Source organism: Centruroides sculpturatus, unplaced genomic scaffold, assembly GCF_000671375.1.
Source record: "Centruroides sculpturatus isolate CEXI.00-Female unplaced genomic scaffold, Cexi_2.0 scaffold418, whole genome shotgun sequence".
NCBI classification, from domain to species: Eukaryota; Metazoa; Arthropoda; class Arachnida; order Scorpiones; family Buthidae; genus Centruroides; species Centruroides sculpturatus.
The window spans coordinates 442,569-461,221 of record NW_019385248.1 but is presented as its reverse complement, the minus strand read 5'-3'; the positions used below and the strand labels follow the sequence as shown (position 1 = coordinate 461,221).

General features: G+C 29.4%; 1 protein-coding gene across 1 annotated transcript in view; it reads right to left on the bottom strand.

Annotated features, from left to right (window-relative positions):
* The window catches only part of LOC111636710 (transcriptional regulator ATRX homolog), a 158,800-nt gene that overhangs the window by 36,986 nt on the left and 103,161 nt on the right, over positions 1-18,653 (bottom strand). The window contains exons 16-19 of the mRNA XM_023382014.1: positions 14,871-15,003; positions 14,088-14,300; positions 7,283-7,460; positions 5,922-6,092 (exon numbers count right to left, since the gene is read on the bottom strand). Of these exons, the coding sequence (XP_023237782.1) occupies positions 5,922-6,092; positions 7,283-7,460; positions 14,088-14,300; positions 14,871-15,003 (695 nt within the window). The remainder of the gene's footprint in view (positions 1-5,921; positions 6,093-7,282; positions 7,461-14,087; positions 14,301-14,870; positions 15,004-18,653) is intronic.

The following is an 18,653-nucleotide window of genomic DNA, read 5'->3' as shown; positions in this document are numbered from 1 at the left end:
CGGAGGTCCGGATAGCGTAACTGGCAACGCATCTGCACGGTAAGCAGGAGTTGTGGGTTCGAGTCCCGCTCCGGGCCGATTTTTTCTCCCAGCGGTTCCAAATTATTTAAATTAATTAATATATTTATAATTATTAATTTTAATAAGAGATGGCGCCTAACGCTTACCTCTAGTGCCAAATTAATTACGTAATTTATTTAGAATTTAGCATTAAAAATAGCCCGATTAATTTACGGCATTCGGTTGGTGTCTTATTATATTGGATATCGGGTTTGGAGATGTTTATTTAAGCAACCTTTATCCTTATATTCTTCTGAGAAACTTCTAAAATAATGAAGCAAATTGCTATAAGGTACCTGAATTGTTCCTCTAAATCCTGGCTTGTTGACTCGAAATTCATTGACCACCATCCAGAAAACTTGTGTCTTTAGCTCTGATTAATTTATCACTGATCACTAAAAAATATTTTCTCTTCTTAGCCTTCACTAGATTCTGGTATACTCTCTTACTATCTAAATACATCTTCAATGATTCTCCAGTATTAACCTTTCTGAATCTTTGTAATTGTTTTTGCTTTTTTGATTTATAAAAATAACACTTTTTATCAAACCATTTGTGCTTAAACTTGGCCAAATTTATTCCTGAACATCTCTTAAAACGATAACTGTCTAAAATTGCTATTAAATGATTATAATTTTCGATCAAATTCTTTTCTCTTTCATGAGACTCCAAGGCATCTATATTATTAGATATTTCATTAATGAATTTAGATTTGTTATACATCTTCTTTGCTTCCTTGTTACATTCTTGATTAACACTATCTCTTCTATTCAGTTCTTCAACATTTCTTCTCAATACTAGTCAGATCGGAAAATGGTCCGATACATCTAAGTCTAATACAGACATCCTCTGACACTGGTCTAGAAGAAATTCAGAACAAACAATGTAGTCTATAATTGACTTCCCCAATGGAGATACAAATGAATACTCAGCAGGGATGTCCCCTTTGACTCTACCATTTAGTATATAAAACTCACATTCCTGCGCAAATTCCAAAAGACTTCTACTGTCCATATTTACAATTTTGTCTTTGGATGTTCTATCATTAATAATGATTGTATTCTTTTGTTTACATTTTGAGTCCATTTTCTCACCAATCCGTGCGTTGAAATCGCCTCCCAATATCCATAGATTTACAACACTTGGCCACTGTTCTATGTATCTTTTTACTTCCTTTAATATCCACTTTTTATCTAATAAAGGGGCCAAATAGATTAAAATAACTCCCAAGTATGATTCTCCCCAATACATTTTGGTTCTTTGGTCCAGGCCTATCACCGCACAAATAAAATTGTCTTTTATATAATAATTGAAAAGTTCTCCAACGTTTTTCTTAACTATCAACACCAGTCCACCAGATGGGCAACCCCATTCTTCTTATTCTCTGTGCACCACTAAACAACATCATATTCTCCAGGTCTCTGAGAATCCAATTATTGAATGAGATTTTATATAATTTACCCTGCAACCCCTGAATGTTCCAAAAACTTATAAGAAGATTCCCTCTGTCATTGACAGTGAACCTTGCAGGCAAATTATCATCCTCATCCTTATCTACCCGATTCTTTAATTTCATCTTGATAAACTGACCTTCCTTTGAAATATTTTGGATTATCTCCATATTACGGCTATAATAACTTTTAACACCTTCTTCATCTAAGTTTATAGTCACATTCCTCATAAAAAAATAGTCTATTTTGATAATCTTATTTGTGTTAATGTCATACATATATATCAATTTGTCCTTTATATAGTAATAATCTCTGATTATAATTTTGTTCTTGTTTAATTTTTCCTGTTTTATTTTACTCTGTAAATATTTCCTCCTTAGCCTTGAACGTTTACATAAATCAGCTGTAAATATGGTTTTTTTCATTTCCTCCCCAACTAACAAGGAGAGCCTACGGCTTTGGGGTAACGGATTTTGATGATCTTTGGTGTAGAGGTAGTACACCATGTGAGTGTACTACCTGTAAAATACTAAAGTGCAATACTCAAATATAATCGAGAAAATCGAACTTAAAGTTTTGTTAGCACTTTATATATAAATTATACGTATTTCTATTCGAGCGTCCTGTGGCAGAGTGGTAACGAGTCTGATTCATAAGCTTGAGTTCTCGGGTTCGATTCTCGCGTATAATTTTTTTTTTAATTCATAAATACTTATAATGTATTTATTTATTTACTCATTCATTTATTTCTTATTATTTATTTATTTTAATTTAATTTCTACTATTCCAAGTCTAATATTTTTATACTTTTGTTGACAATAACGGCGCATTCTTGACACCTATGTGTCAACTTTCCCATCTAATTGTTATCACTAACGGTGACCGATCTAATTCTCACTAGGAGCGTTTTTTCTATCGGAGTTCTTTTTCACTCACTCTTTAACAGTTCGTTTCTAAATTTCGACACGAATAGACGTATTTGTGTAGTAAAACTTATTTTGAAAAATTATTTTATAATCGAAAAATGTCGTCAAGAGAAGCAAGTTCTTCACGTTGTGACGAAAAAACTGTTGATGATACCTTTTAAAAAAGCAGCATTTATTTGTTGTTCTTGGTGTAGACAGAATTTTTGTTTTGAATGTTTTTATCATAAGTATCATTCACGATCATGTACATCTGACAATGATATGTAATTATATAATATTGCTTCAATAAATTATATTCGTTTTTCTTGGTTATATTTGAGTTTTGCACTTTACAAGTTAGTATTTTACATCACTGTATAAAGAGTTATCATCAACAGTTTTTTCGTCACAACGTGAAGAACTTGCTTCTCTTGACGACATTTTTTGATTATAAAATAATTTTTCAAAATAAGTTTTACTACACAAATACGTCTATTCGTGTCGAAATTTAGAAACGGACTGTTAAAGAGTGAGTGAAAAAAAAAACTCCGATAGAAAACGCTCCTAGTGAGAATTAGATCAGTCATCGTTAGTGATAACAATTAGATGGGAAAGTTGACATATAGGTGTCAAGAATGCGCAGTTATTGTCAACAAAAGTATAAAAATATTAGACTTGGAATAGTAGAAATTAAATTAAAATAAATAAATAATAAGAAGTAGATGAATGAGTAAATAAATAAATACATTATAAGTATTTATGAATTAAAAAAAAAAAATTATACGCAAGAATCAAACCCGAGAACTCAAGCTTATGAATCAGACTCGTTACCACTCTGCCACAGGACGCTCAAATAAAAATACGTATAATTTATATATAAAGAGCTAAAAAACTTTAAGTTCGATTTTCTCGATTATATTTGAGTATTGCACTTTAGTATTTTACAGGTAGTACACTCACATGGTGTACTACCTCTACACCAAAGATCATCAAAATCCGTTACCCCAAAGCCGTAGGCTCTCCTTGTAAGTTGGATTTTGTATGCCAGAATTCTCTTAGAATTTTATTTCTTATATTAACAGATTCAAGAATTATTTTTACCATAGGTTCCTTTTCTCTATTACTTAATTTAACTAAACCTTCTATTTCAATATTTTTTAATTTTAACTCCTTATTAATGAATAAATTAATCTCTTGCAAATAATCCACTGATTTGAACGGAAAGTTTATAATTATTATATTCATATTAGTTCTCTCATTTACTAGTTTGTCTAATTCAAATTCAAACATACCTTGGAGGTAATCATTATTCTCTGATTTTTCTTCCAATTTGTTAAGCTTTTGATTAATTTCCTTCATTCCTTCTTTATAATACTTATTTTCTTCTTTCAATGCATATACCTCTGATTTAATCATTTGGATCTCAATATTTAGTTGATTAAACTTATCCTGGATTAACTCATAAATAGATTTTAAGGTATATTGAGATTCGACCATTCCTTGCAATTCCGACACCTCCACTGGCTCGAAGTAATCATGAATTTTCGGTTTCTTTACTGACTCGGCTATTTGTTGACTATTTTCTTCTATTGGATAATAATCCTTGCTTAAAATTTCTACTAGTTGATTTTCTTCCTCTCCTTCCCTGGAACTTTCCTTGCGAGGTCTGCCCTGTCCCCTTTTTTGCATATCCGATTGATCTAATCTTTGAGGGGATCAGGGCAACGGTCCTGGATTAGATTCAATTCCCAAAATAATTAGTGGTATTGCAATTAAAACCAATGCCAACTTATTGTCGAATTTCCGAATCTCCACGCTATTCATTATACTTCTAAATATCATTTACTTATTCCTATCTACCAACTCTCAACACTTCTCCAAAATGTTCACTCACACCTTAGGCAGTCAGCTCACACCCCCTACTGAAACTATCAAACTACTACACACTCTACAATTAAACTCGTACTGGTAATTTTACAGATAAACACGAATGTCGGCCTCACGGGTGGACCGATCTAAGATAGTAATCGCTCGATAAACACGCCGCTCTGAAGGAGCAGGTTAACCAGGCGGCAACTAAATATACGAAGCCGTACAGTTTAACGACGTGGAAAAATCAAAACGAGCCGTTATAGACAGAGCGAGAGAGAGTTCACCGGGTTTCCATACCTCTAGAGAGAGAGTTCCCCAACGAATATTGATAATCTAGAGGCACTAATATATGAGTTCCTGGAAACGATGTATAATCCACTTTGGGCACTAAATAACTACAGTTGCAACTTAAGCGCGGACTGGAGATAGATCTACAAAGATCAGAATACGTCATATTTGGAGGATTGGGCCGATGTCGTTAGTCCTGCGTTCGTTAAGCGACTCCCCCAAGAGGGGGTAGGAACGGCCTTTTATAGGGGTTTGTGGTGAATTTCCATCACGTGATCAGATGTTCATAGGTTAAAGGTTATAGGTGTTCCAGGGACCTAAATAGATGGCGAAATTTGGATGCTAACTGTCAACCTTTTTGCAAGATGACATGCAAGTTCTGCAAAGAACAATGGATGTTGCTAGTTATGACTGGAAAGTTTACACAAGCCCGGCTAAGATCATTTTTTATTCTAGGGCGTTACATAAACAAAAGTTTAATTAAACTTTTAGTTAATTAAAGGGCGGTATGTTTGTCACCAAAAATTCCGGATCTCACAGTAACATATATATCTTTTTTTATTTATATGTGTATCTTAAGGCCAGTTTTTGCACTAATGCTGCCAATGCACCATTTGAGCAAAAAAAATTAAGGAAAACTTTTCTGTTAGCGAACCCTTTATTAAATATTTCGAATATCACCACTGTTTATAATTGTAATGTCTGAAAATCATTATCGTCATTCTGATATCTGAAATAGTGATGAAAATAATGGTCATCGTAAAGAGAGATGCCTCTTCTGTCATTAGTTTCAAGAGAATGATTAAAATAATATATAGTTGGTGTAATAGGGTGAGAGGGAAATATCTTGGGGAGTGATAGTATAGGTTTAAAAATTTTTACATAACTTTTTCATTAATGCTTATTAAAAAAACTACAGTAGAGCATTGATTATCCGAATCAATTGGGGACTGGGGTTGCTTGGAAAATCAATTTTTCGGATAACCAATTATGTATGAAAAAATATATTAACCTATCCCATGTTGAAATTTGTTCAAATCCTGGCATGTCCTTAAGTACCCTTTCATGGTCACGCTAGAGTTGCCAACTAAAACACACACACCAACAAAAATAATATTGGAATAGCCCAAGACATAGCCAAAGATTGCAGCGCCACAGCACTAGCAAAAATTTAAATTTGCCAACTAGAAAGCTTTTGGTTAATTGACATTTTGGTTGATTGACATTTGGATAATCGATGCTCTACTGTACTACAAAAATAAACAGTTTACCTTTATAGTAGAGAGTTTAATTTTAAATCCAAAATACTGTTTCATAAAGTTAAACAATTTTAAGACAAACTTACTTTAGGAACCATTGGAGTAGGTCGTTTACTCTTACTGTCAGGATTAAACATATACAGTTCAGCTAAATCCGCAGAATTAAAGTGACGTTCAATTTGTTGTTCATCTACAACTCGACAAGACAATGACTGTTTTGTAACTTGACGGTCATAGATTTTTTCTTCCATTGTTCCCTACAAAATATAAATAAGGCTCATTTAAATCATGCATAAAAAAAAGGACACATTTATCATTAGCCATTTTTATAGCTGTTAATTAGTTAACAAATTTTAGGAATTTTTTTAAACATTTAATAATTGTAATCTTTTTAAGTATTTTAAATGCTTGATGTATATAATTTCATTTTGATATTAATTAATATTGACAAATTATTATAATAATGAATTACATATTTAATTTTTTCTAATTATGATAAATATATTTAATCATAATTAATTATATTGCTCAAAATTAAAAATTTAATATGTTTGAAGAATTAATCACAACCAGATAACTAATATAGAATTTATAAAAATTCAAAAAATAAATGATTTATTTAGATATTTTCTTTGTAAATTTGTACATTTTGAATATATCAACTTAATAATAAATTTTTTTTGTTTATTTAATTACTGGTAAACCAAGGTTAATTTATGACACTTTTTACAGTTTTTTAAACATTAATTACCAGATTATTGGACCAAATATGTCATTAATAGTCATTTTAGGAAAATTTGACATTCCTCTTTCTTTACACACAAAGTTCTTTCTTTTTAATTTACTGTTTTAAACAATATTGTTAGAAAAGTTTGTCACAATTTTACCACGTCACTTGGAGTAACTTTGTGACAGCCTGTTTGCTACAGCTCCATGTCACAAAGTTATCACATGGCAATTACTAGTAAGAAAGAAGAGAGGGGAAACAAAAATCATTCATTAGAAATATTCATTTTTATTAATTATTACAAAACAAACAATTTTTAATCCTTCAATAAACTCAAAATCTTATTTTTTTTTTATCATCATCAGAAACATAAGGAAAAAAATATTGGTCAATTTTGGAAATTCAAGAGGATGTAATGAGCATTCCAAAAAAGATCTTTTATGAAGACATACATAAATTACTAGAGCATGCAAAAATTTGTGTATATCTTGGAAAAGTATATTTTGAATTGAATCAGTTTTGCCAAAAACTTTTTTACATAAATGCAATCACCAAACTCAGCAATGCACCTTTTATATTAATTAATTAATAAGGATAATACTAATTTTAATAAATTTCTGGTATGCATAATATTTATTTGATATAAATTTTTAATAATTAAAAAATTATCTATAAATTTATAAAATTAAATCATAATTAATAAAGAAATTAAAAAGTTACCTGAGCCAATAATCTATAAATATAGACAGGTTTTTTCTGACCGAATCTATAAACCCTGAATATAGCTTGAATATCGTGACTGGGATTCCAAGAAGCATCCATAATGATTACACGATTTGCACCTATCAAATTTGTCCCTAAACCACCTGCTTTCTTTGATATCATAAACAATCTAGCTCTGAAATAAAAAAAATGTAATTTTTTTTATAACTCAAAACAGTTAGTTTATTTACAGATAAATTTTTTATTTAAGACTTTTAAAATTCCTTTTTTTACATAAAAAATAAATAAGCTTAAAAAAAGAAAATAATAATAAATTCTTGACAAGTCAAACTTCCTTAACTTAAATTTTATTTTTGTCCTGACATAAATCTTATAGACTCAATACATTCTGTATTGATGTAAGTCAAGTGTTTTGAGATCACAATTAACTCAAAATTTAAGATCTAGACTCTTTATTTTGTGTGTAGTTTTGTGTGCTTTCTTTTGCATTTTCAAGGGAATGAACAATATTATCACAATGTTAAAGATCAGTATTGAATAGAATTTCATTCTAATTGCACAATAAAATTTAAAATTTTAACATTTCATGTGTAACATTAATCAAATCTTAGCACTTTAAAAATTCTTTACTTTTTTAAATTTTTAGATTTTGAAATTTAAAAATGTAACAATTCCAAAATAAACTAATATATCTGTGATTTAACAACTTACTGAGTTATTGGCCAATAAAATTTGATTTATTATTTGAAACTAAACATTTATACTGTATAAATTTCACTGTAAAGTATGAATATGATGATAACATTTTCATTGCTGGTAATGACAAAGTTAATCAGTGTATTAACCATTTTCACTTACCCCATGCTAACTTTTGGAACTTAACCCTATGTTTTACACTAGTCCTTTGTTTTGTATAGCATGGATCTGCATAACATGGTGCTTTCTTGAAATGTAACTACCATGTTACACAAGAGATACCTGTATTTTCATGAAATTTGATATGTTTTATGTGATCCGACATTGCTGCATACCAGGGCTGTGGAGTTGGAGTTGGGAGGAATTTCTGGCCAGAGGAGTTGGAGTCGGGGAAAATGTGTTGACCGCAGTTCCGACATTTTAAATTTAATTTAGTTATTTTTTATTTAAATGAAAGAAAATTTATTTTATATTTATTAATTTTTTGAAATGTTTTCGTATTTTGTTATAATTCATTTATTTTAAATACAAAATGCAACAATTTCATTTATTAAATATGTAGTTTTCTTTGTAGTATTTGTGTTTAATAGTTAAATTGTTTTGACTTAACCCTTTCCTGTCAAGTTTGATTTTACTTAACAATCAAGAGGGTACCGATTTGTCAACACCCTAGTAAAAATCATTTTTATAAAATTTATCGACAACAGATGTCAGAACTTGACAGCAGTGTCTTGTATATCATCTGTTTCACATATTTTTGTCCAGGTGGTGGTTTGTTGACTTAAAAAATTTTAATTAATGCTTTTTTTTTCTTAATTTATTTTTTCCTGATAATTTTTTATTTCATTTTTAGCATATTCATGCAATAATATTACAATAATAAGTTTATTCAGCTGTAATAAGTTAATGTGTTATAAATATTCAAGTTGTGACCTTCAAGTTATGACATTTTATATTTTAGATTAATATAAAAAATATATCAGCAAATGCTACATTTATTACTACTGGTAATCATATGCTTATTACAAAAATTTATATTCTTGTTCGATATGAAGTGAATAAAGTATATTAGTTCATTATTTTAGTTGATAGCAGAATAAAGTTTTGACTTCAAACAAATGTTTGATAATTTCACAATGAATGAACATACATGCATAAATGTTATATAGAGTTGTACAAAACAATACTCTACGTCTTTCTGGCTCAGTGCCAGCAAAAAACTAGATAACAAGACAAGTTAATTTTGACAAAAAGTTACAAATTATCAAGTTTAAATCCCAGTTCTTAATTATATAATTTTTTTTTCTTATAAAATGTATTGAAAAATATCGTATTTAAAACTAAAGATATTAATACATGTATGTGATTTTTTTTCATATGAATATAATGATAATTTGATTTTTGGTGAATTTTTAAAATAATATTGCCTGACTGACCTTTATTGCCTTAGGACAGATTACAAAATAAATGTAAACAAGATGGCGGTGGTAAAGGGTTAATTGAATTTGAATCTTTTTGAATTATTCTTTATCATCATCATCATTAACCCTGGGCTCATTGACCATTGGTGTATGATGCTTTTTCCACTATTTTTTTCCATTTCTCTCTATCCACTGCTGATTTTCTCAATTCCTGTACATTTGCTCTACATCACTTCTTCATGTCATCAATCCATTCTCTATATGGTCTGCCTCTTTTGTTGGATCGATCCATAATACCATATACTGTCTTAATTTTTCTGTTTGGACACATCACAAGAATGAATGAAAACAGTTGAAGTTTTTGTTGTATAATTTTTTTGTAAGAGATTCTTTTTCACATATATCATATTATGAAGTTCTTCGTTTGTGAATTTCTGCATCCATCCTATTTGTAAGATCTTTCTGTAACAGTGTGTTTCAAATGCTAATATTTTTCTTTCCATATCTTTTGTTATAACCCATGTCTCACAGGCATACAGCACGCAGGAGAAGATGCAGGTGTTCAATACTTTTAATTCTGTCTTCAAACTAATTGCTTTACTTTTCCAGATTTTGTCCATTGCTTTCAAATTTGTTTTTGCCTTGGCTATTCTAATCTCTATTTCTTTTTTGCAATCCAGATTATAGGTTAGTTTGCTTCCTAAATATGTAAAGCTTTCTACATTTTCAATTTCTTTCCCATCTACTAGGATGTTTCTTGTCATGTTGATCTTAGCACTTTAAAAATTCTTTACTTTTTTAAATTTTTAGATTTTGAAATTTAAAAATGTAACAATTCCAAAATAAACTAATATATCTGTGATTTAACAACTTACTGAGTTATTGGCCAATAAAATTTGATTTATTATTTGAAACTAAACATTTATACTGTATAAATTTCACTGTAAAGTATGAATATGATGATAACATTTTCATTGCTGGTAATGACAAAGTTAATCAGTGTATTAACCATTTTCACTTACCCCATGCTAACTTTTGGAACTTAACCCTATGTTTTACACTAGTCCTTTGTTTTGTATAGCATGGATCTGCATAACATGGTGCTTTCTTGAAATGTAACTACCATGTTACACAAGAGATACCTGTATTTTCATGAAATTTGATATGTTTTATGTGATCCGACATTGCTGCATACCAGGGCTGTGGAGTTGGAGTTGGGAGGAATTTCTGGCCAGAGGAGTTGGAGTCGGGGAAAATGTGTTGACCGCAGTTCCGACATTTTAAATTTAATTTAGTTATTTTTTATTTAAATGAAAGAAAATTTATTTTATATTTATTAATTTTTTGAAATGTTTTCGTATTTTGTTATAATTCATTTATTTTAAATACAAAATGCAACAATTTCATTTATTAAATATGTAGTTTTCTTTGTAGTATTTGTGTTTAATAGTTAAATTGTTTTGACTTAACCCTTTCCTGTCAAGTTTGATTTTACTTAACAATCAAGAGGGTACCGATTTGTCAACACCCTAGTAAAAATCATTTTTATAAAATTTATCGACAACAGATGTCAGAACTTGACAGCAGTGTCTTGTATATCATCTGTTTCACATATTTTTGTCCAGGTGGTGGTTTGTTGACTTAAAAAATTTTAATTAATGCTTTTTTTTTCTTAATTTATTTTTTCCTGATAATTTTTTATTTCATTTTTAGCATATTCATGCAATAATATTACAATAATAAGTTTATTCAGCTGTAATAAGTTAATGTGTTATAAATATTCAAGTTGTGACCTTCAAGTTATGACATTTTATATTTTAGATTAATATAAAAAATATATCAGCAAATGCTACATTTATTACTACTGGTAATCATATGCTTATTACAAAAATTTATATTCTTGTTCGATATGAAGTGAATAAAGTATATTAGTTCATTATTTTAGTTGATAGCAGAATAAAGTTTTGACTTCAAACAAATGTTTGATATAATGTTTGATAATTTCACAATGAATGAACATACATGCATAAATGTTATATAGAGTTGTACAAAACAATACTCTACGTCTTTCTGGCTCAGTGCCAGCAAAAAACTAGATAACAAGACAAGTTAATTTTGACAAAAAGTTACAAATTATCAAGTTTAAATCCCAGTTCTTAATTATATAATTTTTTTTTCTTATAAAATGTATTGAAAAATATCGTATTTAAAACTAAAGATATTAATACATGTATGTGATTTTTTTTCATATGAATATAATGATAATTTGATTTTTGGTGAATTTTTAAAATAATATCGCCTGACTGACCTATATTGCCTTAGGAGGGAACACAAGATAAATGTAAACAAGATGGCAGAAGCAAAGGGTTAAATAAAATAAATTAAAGCTAATGAGCAATTATTTATTGTGACATTGTCACAATGCTGTATGTGATTTTTTTTCATATGAATATAATGATAATTTGATTTTTGGTGAATTTTTAAAATAATATTGCCTGACTGACCTTTATTGCCTTAGGACAGATTACAAAATAAATGTAAACAAGATGGCGGTGGTAAAGGGTTAATTGAATTTGAATCTTTTTGAATTATTCTTTATCATCATCATCATTAACCCTGGGCTCATTGACCATTGGTGTATGATGCTTTTTCCACTATTTTTTTCCATTTCTCTCTATCCACTGCTGATTTTCTCAATTCCTGTACATTTGCTCTACATCACTTCTTCATGTCATCAATCCATTCTCTATATGGTCTGCCTCTTTTGTTGGATCGATCCATAATACCATATACTGTCTTAATTTTTCTGTTTGGACACATCACAAGAATGAATGAAAACAGTTGAAGTTTTTGTTGTATAATTTTTTTGTAAGAGATTCTTTTTCACATATATCATATTATGAAGTTCTTCGTTTGTGAATTTCTGCATCCATCCTATTTGTAAGATCTTTCTGTAACAGTGTGTTTCAAATGCTAATATTTTTCTTTCCATATCTTTTGTTATAACCCATGTCTCACAGGCATACAGCACGCAGGAGAAGATGCAGGTGTTCAATACTTTTAATTCTGTCTTCAAACTAATTGCTTTACTTTTCCAGATTTTGTCCATTGCTTTCAAATTTGTTTTTGCCTTGGCTATTCTAATCTCTATTTCTTTTTTGCAATCCAGATTATAGGTTAGTTTGCTTCCTAAATATGTAAAGCTTTCTACATTTTCAATTTCTTTCCCATCTACTAGGATGTTTCTTGTCATGTTGTTATCACCAAATATAATTGTCTTAGTTTTTTTGCTATTGATAGTCAGTCTTTAAGCAACACCACACCTTACATTCTTTTCCCAGCAAAAATTTTTAATAAGACAAATGTTTACAGCCTCTGTAAGTAGCCTACATCAAATTTTTGCTGGAAAGGATACAGAAAGTGGGAAGTTGCTTATTACAAAAATCAATGTAATTTGCAATAATAATATCATGTAAGTTGTTAAAAAATTTTTAAATTTTCAGATTTCATACAAAACAAACAAAAATAAGAATTTGTAGTAAAGATAGTTGTCAACTTGATTTAGCAAGTTCCATGTCTAACATCATAAATTAAGGTGACAGACACGGAACTTGTAAATGAAGTTTTAATAGGGGCATAAAATAGTTTAGTGATGGAATAACGCATGTTTATGTTTTGAATTAAATTTTATTTTAGTTCTTACAGTCATAATGATAGCATACATGCCAACCATTCACCTTTTGAACAAAACAGTTCATCTTTCCCTTCTCTGTTTGCCTGTGGCCTGCCCTCCAGAAATATTTGCTTATCATTTCCAAGTGTTTTTAATAATTTCTGTGACTATACTTTCTTTTAATATTCCTTGGTTTTAAACGAGATCTAATTCCCGTCATAATTAAAAACTACACTACTGCCCAGTTGGTGATATAAACAAAAATTTTAACCTATAAAAACTACAGTAAAACCTGGTTAACATGTTTCTGCATGAGATGTTTTCTTGCCTAAGTTGTTCAAATTCTGTGGTTCTGCCATTTTGCCCATAAAACATGTATTAAAAATACCTGCATAAGATTGACAAGCATAAAAATAAGAAAATAATATTTATAAATACAATATTAGAATGGTATAAAATGTAAAAGTAAACTTATGGCCAAACTGATTTATGAGTGGTTTCTCAGAACAAATTAGAGTTGTAAATCAATGACTAAATGTATAATTCTAACTAAAGAAAAACTGAAAAAAGATCAGATAAAATAATTTATAAACTAAAAAGGAGATGATTATTATTTTCTTTTATTTTGGGTTTGATTCTTTCCTATCTACTTTCTTTTTTTTTTTCTTTTTAAGATTAGCATAACTATATTTAAAAAAAAAAAACAGTATCTAATATATAATTAAGAGTAACTTTGTATTTTTATTGATGGAAAATTACTTTAAAATTAACTGTTGTTTAGTCTAATCAAATAACAAATTATAACTTAAATAAATTGAAAATTAACTTGATAGTTGTCAAATAACTTAAAAATTGAATGTGTTAATTGATTTAATGACTAATAAGATAGAGATTTTAAAGCAAAAATTATAAGTGAGCTCTAATTACAATTGTCTGTCTTAAGCTACTTTATTTTAACCTAAAATTTATTAGTATTTTTAAAAGTAATCAATGTTAATTTAATATATGATACCTTGTATTTTCTTCATCATTAAAAATTTCAATCCAACGTTTTCTTAAATCAGCATTAGTAGAACCATCCATTCTAAAGTAATCAATTCCGTGAATCCAAGAACCATATACATCTTCAACTGTTTCAGTAGAATTTGCTGTTCTATTCTGAGTTATACTTGCTAACAAATCTTCAATCAAATCAAGTGTTAAAAGATTTTGACTGAATAACAATCTAAAGATTTGTAAAAAAAAATGAAGTTAATTAATAAAATGGCTTCTCAGGTAAAGTGCAGATACAATATTAAAAGAAAGATGATAAATTAGAAATTAATAAGATGTATTTTATTAGCTTCACTGTTGCCCAATTTTATTACTTGCTCTTTGCTTATATCATAATTTTTATTGATCGTTTAATGTTATATATATCATTGCTATTCAAATAGATTAGAAGATTCTTTATTTCACCATTCTATTTGCTTCAAGTAATCTTATCTAAGAATCTTTTTAATATTCATTTTCTGACATATTCATATACAATCTAATTCTATTGATCATTTTAAACTTCTTTTATATGATTCAAATTGTTCATTCATCATGTCAAATCAAATATCATATTTTATTCATATTTTTCACTATTGTATTGTTTAGTACTTCACTTTTTATTGTAAAACAGACCTTATTATAAAAATATCTATCATATCATATTTTATTTAAAACATTACATCCTTATAGTAATTAAAGTAAGCATATCATAAATTTAATTACTGATACATATTTTAGTACAATCTCTGTTTATACTTACACTTTATCACCAATAAGTTCACATTCTTTAAGAAGATCAAAAAATAAAACCATTTTGCCACTTAAATCAATTCTTGTTCCATCTTCCTCCTTAATATAGTTACTCCACCATTCTCTTTTTTCTTTTTTCTCATCTAAGTTTAAAAGTAATACAAAAATAGTTCTATAAATATAAATAACAGATAAAACACTAAAAGATAGCACATATACATAGACAGAGTAATCAAATGAAAGAACTCATAAGTAGCAGCATAAGAAGTTGGTTATGCCAAAAACCAGACTTGGCAATACCAAGTTGGCATGCAACAAGCATGACCAACTCACAGCATCAACTTGCAATATTACCAAATACATTGTGAATTCTACTTCCACTTGATCACCAAGTATAATAGAAATAAATCAATAAACTAAATTCATAACTTGAATTAAAATAGCAGACAGTATATTTNGTCGCTATCAGGAGTTCACCTCGTCCATCTTCACTTGAGACTCGGAATTTATAGTGTGAGGTGATGTCACAATTCTGAATGAGATCACTCTCCTCATTTACATACTTAACGCTAACAATCAACTTTTTTCGTTTCTCAGGCAACCTATTTACGACAATTACTCGTTAACCTTTTACATTATTCTTTTTCACAATTTTCGGGACGTTTTTATTCTTTAATGTTTAGCTAGTCCCTAATTCGTGCTTGTGGGGTCTCCCCCCTTTTCTCGGTGCGGACTTACTTTTTTCCGCTCGGGAAGCGCAAGTGTGCGCGAGTTTTTCTTCGGCACTTTTCTTTCGTCGGTGAGTTGGTTTTTCTTCTATTTTTAAGTTACTAAGGTGAATGGTGAGGAAACCTTCGTCCTAACAAAACATAAGCCCCAAACAAAAATAGAATAATAAGCAAAATAAAAGTAAATAAAAATAACGTTCGGACTTGGTTCCTTACATATAGGTCATAGCACCAATTCTAACTTGCAATATTGCCAAATACCTTGTGAATTCTACTTCCACTTGATCACCAAGTATAATAGAAATAAATCAATAAACTAAATTCATAACTTGAATTAAAATAGCAGACAGTATATTTCACAAGTTTAAACAAATATACAAAAAAAACTAAAATGTTTTCTAGCTTCTGTCCTATCTAATCATCACAAACAACAGTCTTCACTTTCCACATCCAACTTTTTATTGCAGGCTGCACCTCTGAACAATTATATAGAACAGTTAAAAGTTCACCGACGATAAGCCAATTCATTAAAAATAAAATATACATAATTTGAATTAAAATGGCACATGGTATATTTTATAATTTTAAACAAATATATAGAAGAAATCTGTATATATCATTCATGAACAGAAAATAATACAAAACTTTGAAGGTAAATTCTTGGACTAAATCCATTACATGAACATTATGCAAAAATAAGATTCAATATATCTGTGACAGCAATCAATCTATTAAAAATTTCTCTTCTTTATAAGCTCATTCAGCTATTATTCATTGTTCTAAAATAGCTGTATACAGATTTAATATTGTTTATAATGACAGAACAAACAACAAATAATATATTTGTAAATGAATTAAGAGTGTACCTCAACTCTGAATTGGCAAAACAAACAAGTGACAATGTTCTCTGACACTTGTTTGTTTTAGAAGATGTGCAAGATTTCAACACAGCTATTAAAATTTTAAATATGACAGCTACAGAAAACCAAACCCAAAAATGGCTGAAAGTTTCGGGATCCCGGGATCCCGGAATCCCGTTTCAGAAACCCTATATGAAAGCTACAGACAACCAAACCCAAAAATGGCTGAAAGTTTGAAAATTGATTTTATTTAATTAATAACTTTGAATTGATGAAATAATAGCATAATTTAAACAAAGAAACAATTCATAGTGTTAACGATGCTAGCGTAAGCACCCAATGTTGCTTGAGAACTGTAAATTGGGTGTTGTAATTGGATAAAATTTTATTATGGTTACATACTGTGTGTAATGCAAAATGCATATGGATATATATCTAATACAGTGGGTGATCAGTTAACGAACATAATCCGTTCCAAGACTTTGTTCGCTATCCGAATTGTTCGTTAACTGATTATCAATTTACCATAGGTTTTAATGGTAATTTAATTAATTTGTTCTGGAGACCCTCCAAAAATAAAAAAATATATATACTTTCTTACTACATTTATTTATATGTAATAATAAAATTACATACATACACAGTCTTGCATTTTTATTAGTCATGTTTTTTCCATTTGAAAGGGTTAAAGAATCTGTCTAATGTCGATTGCTTTTCTCTCTTTTTCAGGATTTTTCGTAAGTAATTAACAGCATTGCAATTGTAGAAATCCCTAAGCCTCAACCTGGTTTGGATGCCATTCTAAGACCATTGTTCTGACATCCTCCAACTTCTTCAAAGGATCTTTAATAAGAGATATCGGCATTAATTCTCGTTTTCAGAAGAAAACATATCTCGCCGAGTTTCTTGGTGTTCCTCATTCAAGAGTTCTTGGCGTTCTTCTGTCGTCAGATCCGTTTCAGATTCCATTATGAACTCTTTGATGTTCTTTATTTCTCAGATGTGATTTTTGTTACTCCTTTAGCTGCTTGAGTCTTCTTGATTATACAGTATTTCTCTTAAATAAGATTGAACTGCACCTACTGTAGACCTGTTCATGCCATACTTCCCAGCAACATTAGGCATCTTCTGCCCACTCTCTACCTTTGCTATTATACTCTCACCTTTCGAAAAGAAAAACAGATGCAAAACTTAAAGAGTGCCTACCCGACAGTCTCGCGAATACATAAAAGAATTGTTTTGTCAGAAAAATAAAAGGATGGAATTACAAGGGAGAGTTTCAAAGTTTGGAGGAATACTATCCGATCGGTATATACCAGCTTGAGCGTCAATGTTGACGTCTCCCACACTCCGAAAAGTTTCAAATTGTTGCCTGAAGACAAGGGAAGACCAATTGGTATTCGTTATTTTACATCGCTTCTTCTTGTGTTTGTTCTGTGGGATGTTCGTTATCCGAACATAAAAATCTTTTGCGAAAGTGTTCATTATCCAATCTGTTCGTTAACCGATCACCCACTGTACTATACCTCAATAACAATATATATGTTATAATATAGAAGATACACAGTATATATTTAACATTACTAAGAACTTTTAAACATAGATATACAGAGATGCAAACTTGAGAAAAGGGCCATCAGTAGCATAAGATCATATGTTATAATTGACAAGTGGGAGGGAGGTGGATGAAAAAGCAATTCCCCATCTATAATACCTCTCATTTCTGATGCAATGTCATCACTTGAATTTTAAAATATTCATAAACTATCTTAAGTTTATTCTAAGCCAGTGGTTCTCAACCTTTTTTGTTGATGTACCCCATTAGCTCATTAGTTGTTTCTCAAGTCCCCTTATATTTTTGTATGTAAATTTTATAATTACTGCGTTAGATGTATACAGCCCTAATAACTGAGCGCCATAAAAAAACTCTAACTAAATAACTATAATTAAAAGTGAATTACTTATTTTACATAAATAATAATAAATTTAATCAGGTACATACATTTATTTATTATTACTGTATTAGACCTGTGTATTATATAAAATCGCAGAAGTCATTTCAATACATGCATAAATTATTATAATTAACAATAAAGAAAATTTAAATTATTCTACAATAATTCCTAAGAAAATTTAATGGGATATTTGTTGCGATAAATCTTCAGCAAGTTTTTCAAAATTTGGTTCCCACGTTATTAAATAGAG